The sequence below is a fragment of the Hypanus sabinus genome, chromosome 10 (genome assembly GCF_030144855.1).
Source record: "Hypanus sabinus isolate sHypSab1 chromosome 10, sHypSab1.hap1, whole genome shotgun sequence".
In the NCBI taxonomy this organism is placed as follows: Eukaryota; Metazoa; Chordata; class Chondrichthyes; order Myliobatiformes; family Dasyatidae; genus Hypanus; species Hypanus sabinus.
Window position 1 is genome coordinate 28,252,022 of NC_082715.1, and position 14,551 is coordinate 28,266,572.

At 40.4% G+C, this 14,551-nt stretch overlaps 1 protein-coding gene across 1 annotated transcript in view; it reads left to right on the top strand.

Moving 5' to 3' along the window:
• The window catches only part of LOC132400527 (venom phosphodiesterase 2-like), a 116,620-nt gene that overhangs the window by 69,874 nt on the left and 32,195 nt on the right, over positions 1-14,551 (top strand). The window contains exons 8-16 of the mRNA XM_059981568.1: positions 130-239; positions 1,543-1,608; positions 2,658-2,730; positions 6,552-6,660; positions 7,980-8,111; positions 12,906-12,937; positions 13,050-13,177; positions 14,025-14,091; positions 14,444-14,531. Of these exons, the coding sequence (XP_059837551.1) occupies positions 130-239; positions 1,543-1,608; positions 2,658-2,730; positions 6,552-6,660; positions 7,980-8,111; positions 12,906-12,937; positions 13,050-13,177; positions 14,025-14,091; positions 14,444-14,531 (805 nt within the window). The remainder of the gene's footprint in view (positions 1-129; positions 240-1,542; positions 1,609-2,657; positions 2,731-6,551; positions 6,661-7,979; positions 8,112-12,905; positions 12,938-13,049; positions 13,178-14,024; positions 14,092-14,443; positions 14,532-14,551) is intronic.

Below are 14,551 nucleotides of genomic sequence, written 5' to 3' on the forward strand. Positions count from 1 at the left end.
ATGGATGTGGTAGATTGTGTGCGGTGGTACATTTTTTTTTCAAGATCCACTGACTGAAAGGTGTCAGAATTGGAGTGAATTCAGCTGGTGTTCATGGGTCTCATTATTAATAATTTGTTCTTTTTATAGTTGTGGCTGACAGCAATGTATCAGAGTCTGAAGACAGGAACCTTCTTCTGGGTTGGTTCTGAATCCAAGATAAATGGATCATACCCAAACATTTATAAATTATTTGACAGGTATGTAATAAAGAGGCTAGTGAATATTCCTATCTTTAAAAAGAATTGAATGGAACTTTGCTAAATCAGTGGGGCGGAAATGGGATTGCATCAGTGTTCTGTGAGATGGAATTTTATGGACCTGAAGCATTGTGTTGTGGGGAGGAGAGAGGGGTAAAGTTGGAGTTGGAAGAGGTGGATGGGTGAACATCCTATCATCTAGATAGTAGCACCACACAAAGGCCCATGTGGGTTATATAAAAGTTAAGATATGAGAAGAGTAGGAAAATTCCAACATAGCAGAGGGCACGTAGACCTGATCTGCAGCTATAAAAGATTTGCACCTGGAGCTAAATCTTTTAATTGCAAATTATTCTGACTGGAGCACAGTAACATGACAAGGGGAAGTATACTATTTCTTCTGTGCTGGGACGGGGTATAGTGGCCAATGGGGATTCCTGCGTCTGCTATGAGAGTTAGCCGACTGGCTTCTGGTGATGAAAAGGCTGTCTGTGGAAATATAAATAAGGATCTCAATGACATGGGATAGTTTTATCACTCAGGTGGTGAAGTTGAAAATTATCTCCAAAGTATTGAATCGGATTTATCATCACCAACTTGTATGACATGAAGTTTGTTGTTTTGCAGCAGCAGTAGTGCTAAGTTGCTATAAATTAAAAAAATATATATATATAGAATTAAAAAAATAACAAGGTTGTGTTCATGTGTTTGTGGACCGTTTAGAAATCTGATGGGGGAGGGGATGATTCTTGCTGAATCATTGAGTGTGAGTCTTCAGGCTCCTGTACTTCCTCTCTGATGTTAGTAGTAAGAAGAGGGGCAATTCCAAGATGGCGGGGGGGGGGGGTGTCTTTAATGATTGTTGTCATCTTCTTGAGGCATTGTCTCTTGAAGACATTTTCACAGTTGGGGAGTGCTGTGCCCATGATGGAGCAGGTTGTGTCTACACCCATCTGCAGCCTCCACACCAGGCTGTGATGCAGCCACTTAGAATGCTCTCTCCACCATACATCTGTAGACCTTGCTAAATCTCTGGTGACATACCAAATCTCCTCAGACTCTTAATGAATTAATGTTGTGGTGTGCTGCCTTTGTGATGGTATCAATGTATTGGGCCCGGGGTAGATCCTCTCAGATGCTTCCAACCAGGGACGTGAAGCTGCATAACTTGAACTTGAAAGTGGAGAATTTTATAAAAATATAAAGCATCTCACTTAACTTTGAACTACATAAAAATTGCCTTTTTCATTTATTTAAGCATGGTGAAAAAACAAATTTTCAAATGTGATATTTTATTTTTAAGCCATATTCAATTTGAAGAAAGAGTTTTCACAATCCTTAAGTGGCTGGATTTACCAAAGGAAGAAAGGTAATCATTTGCATTTATAAATGTATTTACCAAGCCACTTCCATTTCTGTTAACTGAATCAATTACTGTTTTTAAAATTATGTATGTAGAATGATCGATGAACTGAGACAAGTTTAATGAAGGCATGTGGCTGTTTCAATTCAAGAGAGATGAGTAAGCATTGTATCCTCATTCTTCTGTTGAACTGGGCTAAGAAGTCACAAATATTTCTTCCAAGTTGCTTGCAAATGTGAATGTAGTATGCATTTTTACATTTAAGTAATATTTACTGATTCAGTCAGAATGACTTTAAACTTAACTGTAATTCTGAAATATAAGATGAAACTTAAAGATATCAAAATCTGGCAGTGAAGGTGGTTACCTATGATTACAAACAGATCTAGATCGACTATGAAAGTGGCCAAATGAACAGTGAAGAAGTGCCTTTCAAATGGATTTTGACATACCATTCTGATATGTCTATCCATGGCCTCCTCTACTGTCAAGATGAAGCCACACTCAGGTTGGAGGAACAACACCTTATATACCGGCTGGGTAGCCTCCAACCTGATGGCATGAACATTGACTTGTCTAACTTCTGTTAATGCCCCTCCTCCCCTTCTTACCCCATCCCTGATATATTTAGTTGTTTTTTTTTCTCTCTCTCTGCCCATCACTCTGCCTGTTCTCCATCTCCCTCTGGTGCTCTCCTGCCCTCCCCCTTTCTTTCTCCCGAGCCCTCTGGTCCAATGATCCTTTCCCTTCTCCAGCTCTGTATCACTTTCGCCAATCGCCTTTCCAGCTCTTAGCTTCATCCCACCCCCTCCGGTCTTCTCCTATCATTTCGCATTTCCCCCTCCCCCCACTACTTTCATATCTTTTACTATCTTTCCTTTCAGTTAGACCTGACGAAGGGTCTCGGCCCAAAACGTCGACAGTGCTTCTCCCTATAGATGCTGCCTGGCCCGCTGTGTTCCACCAGCATTTTGTGTGTGTTGTTTGAATTTCCAGCATCTGCAGATTTCCTTGTGCTTGCTGTTCAAATGAATTTGTTGTTGTTGTTGTTTCAGGCCTGATTTTTATGCAATCTATTTGGAGGAACCTGATAGTTCAGGACATAAAGGTGGACCTAACAGCAAGAGAGTAAGTAACCTTCAGTTATCAGTTTGCCTAGCTGTTGTACTTGTATAAATTATATTTGTGTACTTCTATTGAATCAAAATAAGGATTCTCTATAGCCAATGTTAACATTAGCTTTACAGGGAAATCCTGTATAAACTTTGTGCTACGTTACTCAGGCTAATGTGGTCAGGCAGCATTTGCTGTGTTGCCCTTGGGATGATGGTTGCACCCTACTCAGAACTGTATTTGTTACCTGTCAGGTAAGGCAGGCCTGAGCCCTGTTACAGTGACATCATGTTCAAACACACAGGTGTACACCAGCATTACTTAGCAGGGAGTTACTGTATTTCCATAAATATTTGGTTGCCATGACAATTCACCTGAAATTAACCAAACTGGTGTAAAAGATTAAACAACTACTAGTGCATGTTACACCCAGTTAAGTTTACCTAATTATTTTGAAAATGTTTTCATGATTTATGTACACAGAGCTGGTTTTTTGAACAGAAGTCAATCAACAGAATGGGCAGAGTTTGTACAACCCTTCTGACCTATTAGCAGCATTCAGAGAGGGTCATCAAATTAATGTCGGAACATGCCAGCTTTTCAAAACCACTGCCTTAAAATTATTACCGCACTAGTCAGTCTTAGACCTACAAAGTGACTAAACAGCATCATATGGCACACTGCCGTGCTGCATGAATTCACTTGGAGTCCAACACCAAAGTTCAGGGCAATGCCCCCACCCCCACGTTTGAAACTGCTGTAAGACTGGAGACACTGGAAATTTCAGTGAATAGTCTCAGCTTGGGGAATGCATGTTTTAAATTCTTTAAGTGTTTTATTGACCCATAGTGTTTATTCATGACATTTATTCACTCTTTTAAGTTACCATTTTAATAGTTTCTAAATATCTACAAATATCAGAGATTTTCAAAAACTGTCTATCACGATTAACCTTCCACCCCTACTCCAGCTTAGCTCTAAGCTCTATTTTACCACTGTTAGATTATACCAATGGTTTTTTTTAGTCCAACATAGCAGAGGGCTTGTGGACCAGATCTGCAGCTATAAAAGATTTGCACCTGGAGCTAAGGTTGCAGATTATTCTGACCAGAGCACAGTAGCATAACAAGGGGAAGTGTACTGTTTCTTCTGTGCTGGGAAGGGGAATAGTGACCAATGGGGATTCCTGCGTTTGCTGTGAGAGTTAGCCGACTAGCTTCTGGTGATGAAAAGGCTGTCTATGGAAATATAAATAAGGATCGCGATGACATGGGATAGTTTTATCACTCAGGTGGTGAAGTTGAAAATTATCTCCAAAGTATTGAATCGGATTTATCATCACCAACTCGTATGACATGAAGTTTGTTGTTTTGCAGCAGCAGTAGTGCTAAGTTGCTATAAATTTAAAAATATATACATAGTATACTTTAGTGAGACCAGATGTATCCCACCGCTAGCCTCAGCCAGGATACAGCGTTGGGCTCTCACATTGTCAGTCTACCTGTATACTATAGTGGACAGAGTGGGTGGGGATAATGCAAACGTCGATGCGCTGAGTCGACTCTCTTTACCTGAGACGCCTGTTACTGCATATGTGCCTCCAGAGACTGTGTTTTCATTGGAGCAGCTATCCGAGACACCTGGAAAGGTGATCCACATCAAGAAATGGACAGTTATTTTAGGTTTTATGTGTTAGTTGGTTTGATTTGGTAGGTTATTTTTTGGGTCTGGGAATGCTCAAAAAATTTTCCCATATAAATTAATGGTAATTGCTTCTTCGCTTTACGACATTTCGGATTACAAACAGTTTCATAGGAACACTCTACCTTTGGATAGCGGGGGGAACCCTGTATCTACAAATGGAGGAAATTCAGTCCTGTTGCTACTCTCCCTGGGAGTGGGCATCCACCAAAGATCACACCAAGAGAACAATGTGTAATGTTGCAGGAGGTGAAAAAGGACCCCAAAATCTCTAGAACTTGCTAGTCTCTGTTCATGTGTCCACAATGAGAAAAACACTGAACAAGAATGGTGTTCACGGATGGACATCGTGAAGGAAACTGCTTGTTCTCCCAAAAAAAACATCGCTGCATGTCTCAAGATTGCAAAAGACTACCTGGATGCTCCACAAAGTTCTGTGGACAGATGAGACAAAAATTGAGCTTGTTGGTAGAAATGCACACTGCTATGTTTGGAGGAAAAAAGGCCACTGCAGACTAACACCAAAACCTCATCCCAACTGTGAAGCATGGTGGAAGGAGCATCATGCTTTGCTGTCTCAGGGCCTGGACAGCTTACTGTTTCTGAGGGAAACACAAAAATACAACTGCAGATGCTGTGGATCAAAGAATACGTACACAACGCTGGAAGAACTCAGCAGGTCAGGCAGCATCCGTGAGAAAAGAGTAGCCAATGTTTTGGGCCGAGACCCTTCATCAGGAATGGGGAGGGGAAGAGAGGGCCGAAGCCCAGTAATAGAGACAGGGGAGGGGGTAGGGCCTAGAGGCGCAAGGTGGGAAACCAATCAGAGGAAAGATAAAGGGGGGAGGGGGAGGGGATAAGCTTGAAAGAACTGTAGAGATAAAAAAGCAGAAAGTTGAAGGGGGAGAGAGGAAGAGAGGGATCTGGGATGGGGGAGAGGAGGGGGAGGGAATTACCGGAAATTGGAGAATTCAATGTTCATACCACCAGGCTGGAGGCTACTCAGACGGTAGATGAGGTGTTGCTCCTCCAACCTGAGTTTGGCCTCATCATGGCAGTAGAGGAAGCCATGTATGGACATATCTAGATGGGAATGAGAGGGAGAGTTGAAGTGAGTGGCAACTGGGAGATCCTGTCTGTTGTGACGGACAGAGTGTAGGTGCTCGATGAAGCTGTCCCCCAATCTGCGTCGAGTCTCACCGATGTAGGGGAGGCCGCATCGGGAGCACAGAATGGAACAATGACTTAGAAATTGTATCAAGACATTTTATGGGAGAATGTCAGTGTAATGGTCTGTCTGTCACCTGAAGCTTAATAGAAGCTGAATGATGCACCAAGACAATGAGATGAAACGCAAGAGCAAATCAACAATAGAATACTTTAAAAAGAAGAATATTTGTGTTTTGGAATGGCCAAGTCAGAGTCCAGAGCTTAACCCAACTGAGATGTTGCGGCATGACCTGAAGAGGGCTGCTCGCGCAAGGTATCCTAGAAATATTGGTAAACTGAAACCGTTTGTCTGGAGGAATGGTCAAAATACCTCCTTGAAGTTATGCAAGTCTGATCGGCAGCTACAGGAAACGCTTGATGGTGGTTATTGCTGCTGAAGGAGGTTCTACCAGTTATTAAATATACAAGCATTCACATTTTTTCCACCCTGGACTGTGAATGATTTAACAATGTATTTAATAAAGACATGAAATGTACAATTATTTGTGTGTCACTAGTTTAGGCTGATTGTGTTTGTCTATTATTGTGACTTAGATGAAGATCAGGCCACGTTTTATGAGTAATTGATACAGAAAACCAGGTAATGGCAAAGGGTTCACAAACATTTTCTGCAACGGTAAGTGCATGATGTTAGGCTCACTGTTCTGTAACACAAACCCATGTCACTGAGGCCTTGATATGCTGCATGACCAGATGCAGCTACCATTTCCCAAAATAAGATATTAGCCTTGATCATTCCTGACACCTTGATAATGTGGTACCAGATATCGTTGCCTGAAATAAAGGTCTTCCAGGATTTGCAGCAGAGATTGGATAAGTAAAAAAAAAATTATCTATGTGAATAAGAAACAGTTGTGGCTTTGTTATTTATTGCATACTTTTCCCCCTCTGCTCTTGGTATTCAGGTGGCAGATGCACTGGAGAGAGTGGATGCAATGGTGGGAATGCTGATGGATGGGCTGAAACAAAGAAACCTGCTGCAGTGTGTCAACCTTATTATGATATCTGACCATGGTAGGAGTCCAGGGTGACACACAAGAGTTTTAAAAATCGTTCCTTCCATGTTCCACTCTCCTTTCTTATTTGATTCCTGCTTCTTTAGCCTGTTACCTCTTCTACCTATCCCCTCTTTCTTCATCTCCACTCCCCTACCCATCCAGCTTCTTGCTCACTTGGTCTCACCTGTCACTGGCCAGCTTTCACTCCTTGCTGTCCCCCCACCTTCTTATTTTCACTTCCACCCACTTCCTTTCCAGCCCTGAGGAAGGGTCTCAGCTCCAACCTTCCAACCTTTCATTCAGCTCCAAAAATGCTGCCCAATTTGCTCTGTTCCTCCAGCATTCTATGTCCGTGGTTTTAAGACTTCCAGCAGCTGTAGAATCTCATGTTTAAAAATCCCCTGTACAGGATCTTCTCACAACTTGCCAAGCTCCTAATTCAAAGTCCACAAGTTTTGTGCCTTGGCCACTAAATCTCACTCAAGTTTCTCTTCATGGGTCTTGCCTAGTGCAAAATCTTTCTCTAGATGAGTTTCTCTATCAACGAGTCCTCGATTGAGACAGATTGAAATGTTAACTCGAGGAAATTTGCAGATGCTGGCAATTCAAGCAACACACACAAAATACTGGTGGAACGCAAGAGGCCAGGCAACATCTATAGGGAGAAGTACAGTCGATATTTCAGGCCGAGACCCTTCGTCAGGACATAGATTGAAATGCTGTCTTCATGCAATCTCCCCTCTTCCACACATCCACACTTCCCTCCCAACCCCTAACCCACCAACGTGTCGTAACCTGCAGAGAGTCTCAAACCTGATCTGTTGGCTCCTGTCGATTTTAAAGCAATCATTTCTTAAACAACCAGACACTCTGAAGTATTTCTGACAGTTAAATAATTGACATCTCCATTCTTCTTTCCATTAAAATCCTTTCCTTCCTGGTAGCTTTCCATCTATAACCAATTACTGCCCTTTCCAGTACTCTGATAGCTGTTTGAAGAATGGTTCCATCTTCAGAGGGCTCTTAGTGGAGAAAATTAGGCTACAACTTGTCCAATTACATATTTATTGTCTGGTTAAAGTTCTTGGGGAAATGTTACCTTTGTACTGTTGAACATGGTGAAAATGTGAGTTAAGACAGAAAATTCTGGAAATATTCTGTCCATCAGCCAAAATCTGGGGAAGGGGGTGGTGTGTTGATTATGGAGAGAGAGTGCAATGTGAGTAAAATGTCATAAATCTGCAGAGTTTATATACCCAGCTACTCTGCAAATACTCCAGCATTTCTGCTCATGATTTATATTCACTGTTGTTTGCTAACTTAATATCATTTTAGGAATGGAAGAAGTCAATTGTTCAAAAGTTGCATATATGGAGAATTACTTGGACAATGTAGATGACATTTATATAAGGTCTGGCCCAGCACCTCGGATAAGGAGTAAATCTGTTCCTGAGGATTATTTCAAATGTAAGTAATCAAAACAGGGTTGTGACCTTTTAAATGTGTACAGATTAGTAAGAACGGTGTTTCTGTTTTGTAAAGCTTTATTGGTTTACAGTCTGAGGAGGAAATGTGGGGAGGCAATGGCCCTGCTTTTTGTATTGTTATGAAACTGCAAGGAGTGAGCCTTCCTGCACTTTATATATAAACACAAAGACTCTTTCAGAACAAATCTGTTGCAGGTGTTAGATTGGAGTCTGAGTTCAACGGTGAGTGAACAGAGACCGGTAAAAGTCCACCTAATTACTTGTCTGTTAATGCTGGAGCGTTGCTGATTGTTAAAGGTTATAAACCAGAGTTAATAACAAATATTAGCTCTGTTTACAGTCAGTTTAATATTTTGCAGAGTGTAGAACACTGATCCATTGTCTGGGTGAAGTCTTCAAAATATAGGTTGAGTACCCCTTAACCAAAAATCCAAAACCTCTGAAACTGAATTTTTGAGTGCTGTCGTGATGCCGCAAATGGAAAATTCCTCGCGATGCTGGGAAGTTCCCAGGTCTCTGCGCATCACGTACGCTGAGTGGGGGCCCTGTTGGGGCTAGTTTGTTACCAGCAATCATCATAGCCAGACCTTTGTAGATGTGCAATGATTACCATGTGTTTTGTGCTTATTCTCTGCTCTATGCTGTGAAGATATTGTTGAAAATGTCAATATGGTCTGTGATTACCCCTTTGGGTAATAGTGAAAAGAAAAAGATGCTTATCATTGATGCTTATCTACAACACAGAAAATCAGGTTGTTGGAAAAACTTGACAGGTGTAAAGGTGAAGCTCGGACAGGGAAGTATGGTGTTGGAAACAAAAGGACGAACTGTTACAAGATCTGTGCTGAAAGAAGTTAATGAAAAATAGAAAAACGCTGCTAAAGTGCAAAATGAAGACCTTGATCGTGTATTTAAAGAGTGGATTCATCAGCATCAGAGTGAACATATACCGCTTAATTGTATGCTGATCATGAAACAAACAAAAATCGGTCACGACAATCTGAAGATTGAAGGTAATTGTGGATATTCAGCAGGCTGGTTGCAGAAATTTAAGAAAAGGCAGAGCATTAAATTTTTAAGTATTTGTGGTGATGAAGTGTTTGTTGATCAGAGAAATTCATTGATGAGTTTGCCAAGATCATTATTGATGAAAATCTAACATGCTGAGCGGTTGTATCAGTCCACATGTGCGATGAACAAGTGTAAGACAAAGACAGCTTACCAGTAACAGGTAAATTCGGAGTCGGGAATGACGGTGATGCCAAACATCCGCTGACTGTCCACCTGGGTGGAAGAGGTAGTGATAGCTCACCTTTCCTGATTCCTGATGAAGGGTCTTGGCCTGAAACGTTGGCTACTCTTTTCTCACGGATGCTGCCTGACCTGCTGAGTTCTTCCAGCGTTGTGTACATATTCTCAGCTCACCTTTCTGATGGTTCAATGTATACATTATTGTTTCATGCACTATTATTAAAAATATTATATTGAAATACATTCAGGGTGTTATGTAAATTGATTGTGTTTAGACTTGGGTCCACCCCCAAGGTATCTAGTTATATAGATGCAAATATTCCAAAATCTGAAACTATTCTAGCCCCAAGCATTTAGGATGAGGGTTGCCCAACCTATCTTGCATAAGAACATATAGTAGAAGCAGCAGGAGGCCAGAACGCCCCTTGTGACTGTTAGACTGTTCAATAAGGACAAGTAAGTAAGTTACCTCAGTATCATTTCACAGGGAACCTAAAACAGTGCAGCACCGACAGTCCATTCCTCCAATTTTGTTGTGCTGATCTTGTTGCCAATTTATACTAAAAGTCCTCTTCCTGTGTAACATCCATATCCCTCCATCTCCCTTCATGTGTTGACCTGAAGGCTCTCAAGCTCCACCAAACTGCCTGCTTCCACTGTTAACCATTCGGAGCCCCTACCGCTCTCTCTTTTTAAAAAAAAGTGGCTGCTCACATCACCACTGAACTCTTGTTTTCTTTGTGTTTGGAATTTAGAACCTGAAACTTTTAGACTTTGCAACTCCAAAACATGAAATTAACTGAAAGGAAAACAAAGCAATCGGAAATGCAAGTCTAACTTCATGTTTACTTAGAGCAAGACACACAAGTACCAGGTAGTGATGTGTTAATGTATGCCACTCACTTATTTTTACTTATAACCCGTAATGTTTAAACAAAGAGGGATTACACAACAACATATTTACAGTATTACTCAAATATTACTGAAATATTAAATACACATCAAAACCTTTTCTATCCTACCTCTCTATCATAATTTTAAAAACCTCTAACGTGAGATTTTTAACCTCTAATTCTCTGAAGCTCTCAGGAGAAGAATCCAATTTTGCCCTATCTGCCCTTAGAGCTCATACTTTGTAATCCAGGCAGTGTCCTGGTTGATCTTTTTTGCACCCTTTCCAGAGTCCACATCCATCATGGTATGGAAAAACCAATACCCAACTAAGGAAAAGCCTACAGAAGTGGTGGATATAGTCTGATTTATCATAGGCAAACCGCTCCCACTACTGAGCACATCTACAAGGAACACTGCCACAAGAAAGCAGCATGCATCGTCCAGGACCTCCACCGTCCAGGCCATACTTTCTTCTCGCTGCTGCCCTTGGGAAGGAGGTTACAGGAGCCTTACGTCCCACACCACCACTTTCCTGAACAGTTATCTTCGGCCATCAGGCTCCTGTACCAGCATGGATAACTTCACTCAGCTCAACTAGGAACTGATTCCACTCTCGAGGACTCTACAACTCATGTTCTCAGTATTATTTATTTACGTATTATTATTATTATTATTATTTTATTATTTGCACAGTTTGCTTTCTTTTGCACATTGGTTGTTTCAGTCTTTGTGTGTAGTTATTCACCAGTTCTAATGTATTTCTTTGTTCTACTGTGAATGTCTGCAAGACAATGAATCCCAAGGTGTGCATTCTTTGATTATAGCTTTACTTTGACTTTCGCCTTGACTTTATAATGCCTGGAACTGTATATGAGGCTCCAAGTGTGGTCTGAATGAAGTCTTGTACAGCTTCAATGTGATTTTCATTTCTCTTATAGTCAGCAACCCCACAAATGATGGCAAGCCTTCTCTGCCACCTTACCACGTGGGTAGCCACTTTCAGTAAACTATGGCCTGGACCCCAAATCTCTCTGTGCTTCAATACTATTAAGTTTGCTACCATTAACTGTTCTCTTTCTCCATTCATTTGACTTCCCGAAGTGCAACACCTCAGAGATACCCAGATTAAACTCCATTTGCCACTTTTCTGCCCGTTTCTATAACTGATCTGTATCCTGTTGTACTTCTGATAGATCTTTATAGTCCACCTCTTCAACGAACTTCCTGTCTTCTTTAAGGTTGCTGATCCAACCAGCTACGTTTTTATCCAAGTCAATACTATACATTATAAACAATTCTGGACAATCTTTCTCACCCTCTGCGTGCCACCTTGGCTGAACAGAGGAGCACCTTCAGTAATAGACTAAGACAACTGTGTTGCTCCAAAAAGCGCTATATGAGGTCATTCTTACCATCAGCTATTAGGCTCTATATAGCCAGGGAGGTGATGACCTCTCCTGTTAGATTGTTTGTGGTAACTTAATAGAATAGAAGTAGAAAGAATAAAAAATATTTATCTGTGCTCTTGTAATGCTACTGTGACACTATAATTTCCTTTGGTATCAATAAAGTGTCTACATACCTATCCACAGAGGACCCAGCACCAATCCTTGCAGAATCCAGTATCACTGGTCGCGGACTCCCAGCCAGAATATCAGTTTTCCATCACTGCTGCATCTTCTATCAGCAAACAAGTTTTAAACCTAAACTTACAATTCACCCTAGATCCCCTGCACCTTAATCTTCTAAATCAATATACAATGAGGGACCTAAGCAAATGTCTAAGTCCACATAGATAATGTCCAGTGCCTTGCCAGCACCAGCACTATTCTCATTTGCCAGGCTTTCTCAGTATCCAAACATCTATCATTGTCTGCTTGAATAATCAATGACTGTCCCTCCACAACACTCCATGCTGGAAAATTTTAAAGATCTGCATCCTTCTGGAAGCTTTTCCCCTATTGCTTATTCTGAGATGATGAAATCTCAGGTAGGAGAAAAACCCTGTCACACTTGAATAAGGATTTTTAAGTAGGAAGGCCAACTCTGTACATAGTGTTCCAGGGGCAATTATACCAGGCCCTTTACAATTGTAAATTCAGACTTTTTAAACTGGTGCCACTTACAATATTTATGATGGAATTTGAACTGTTAGCCCAGATCTCTAGGCTGTTTGTCTTGGAATTTATTTGCTGCGTCAGTAGCATTGAAATGTAATATACGAAGCTTTAGATAATTTACTGCTAGTCAACTGGTCCTTGTCTAGACAAAGTGTCATGTCAAACATTAGCTACCAAAATGGTCCTTAATGAATGCTGTCAAACAAAATAAATTGGAACCACCTGCTTAATGCTCTGGGCAACTGTTCCTGGTACAGATGGCAAATCTTGCTAAAATGCCATTTTGTTCTAAATACAGGGTGAATAACATTTCATCCAAGGTCCCCATTGTTTTCACTTTGGAGGCTCTTTTGCACCTAAGCTAAGTTTTAAAAATTCCTCTCGAACTGTAATCTATCTTTTTGGAGGGGAAGCTAAAAAAATCAAGAGCAGAGAAATTGGTCTGTTTATATATAAAAAAAATCAATGTTTCCCTTCTGTGACTAATTTTAATGTGGTTTCTATTTCAGTTGATTCAGAAGGTGTCGTGAGAAAGCTTACTGTAAGTGGATTTCTCAGTGTTCCAATGTGTAAGACGGATTTTGTAAAAAGCATTAAGTTTTCAAGTAACAGGATTGGGGAAGAGCTAATGTGTGATATCTTTGTCATGTTAGTGCAGGTCAACAGATCAGCACTTCATACCCTACCTAAAGCATCACTTGCCAAAGCGTTTCCACTATGCCAGCAGCAGAAGAATCGAAGACGTGAACTTGTATATGGACCCCCAGTGGCAGGCTGGTCTGTAAGTTAAACTAAAGGCTATGATAGCAGCTGTTGGAAATGTGAAATAGAAGCCAAAAAATTTGTTGCAAGATCTCAACTGATCTCAGTATCTGTTGAGAATAAGTGGTCCAAAATGACAGGCATTGAACCATCGCTGATATTTTGCAGCAGTTCCCTCCACAAACATTAGCTGACCCACTGAGTGTTTTTAGCATTTTTAACATTCATGTTACAAGTTTATTTAAACTTAAATTTCATAGAAATAGATAATTATATACAGAAGAATTATAATAGGTTCACAAGTATGCAGGAAGTATTTGTATAAACTTTAAAGCTGGCAGCTGCCACTGTCTGCATGATTGAATTATAACTCAGTCAAATCCTCTTAACAAAAATATCAGTAATTGGTATGTGTTCCTTATTGGCTTATTAGTGTAATTACATCTGGGGGAAACTTGCTGATGAAATAATTTTTTTTGAAGGAAAACTCCCTTTACTCCCCTTTTATCAGTAATCCTGGAAATAACTAAATGGAATTATGCCTTTCTAAACATCCACCGTATCAGGGAAGCATGTACATGGAGTTCAGCTGATGTCATTTATTTCAAATAAGAAACTAATGTAGTTAAGTTCAGAGTCCGTCTTGACGAAGGGTCTTGGCCGAAAACGTCGACAGTGCTTCTCCCTGTAGTTGCTGCCTGGCCTGCTGAGTTCCACCAGCATTTTGTGTGTGTTGCTTGAATTTTAAAATTTTTAATTTTAAAAAATTTTTTTTGTCAACTACTACATAAAACAAATGTATCGTTTTGTAATGTGGCAATCTACATTTAAGCTAATATTTCCCTCATTTTGCTGCCCTTTCTCAGGAAACCTCCATTTAAATATTGCACAGGTGGATTCCATGGTTCTGATAACCAGTACAAGAGTATGCAGGTGAAGTGCCTCCGTTACATGAGCATTTGTCTTATCAGAATCAGGTTTATTACATGAAATCTGTTAACAGCAACAGTTCAATGTAATACATGATAATATTGAAAAAAAATCAATTACAGTAAGTTCATATTGTATTAAGAGATTAACAATAATGCAAAAAAACATATATAAAACAGTGAGGTAGTATTCATGGGTTCAATCTCCATTTAGGAATCGTATGGCAAAGGGGAAGAAGTTGTTCCTGAATTGCTGAGTGCATCAAAGGAGATAAATGTCTATGTATTGCATTAAATGTGCTTCATTTCTTCAAGAGTTAAGAATAGTTCTGTTTTGTTTCTTTTGGCAATGGCAGACCATTTTTATTGGCCATGGACCTGGATTTAAGGCCAGGACTGAAGTTCAACCCTTTTCAAATATTGAAGTGTACAATCTGATGTGCGGTAAGAACATGATTATTATT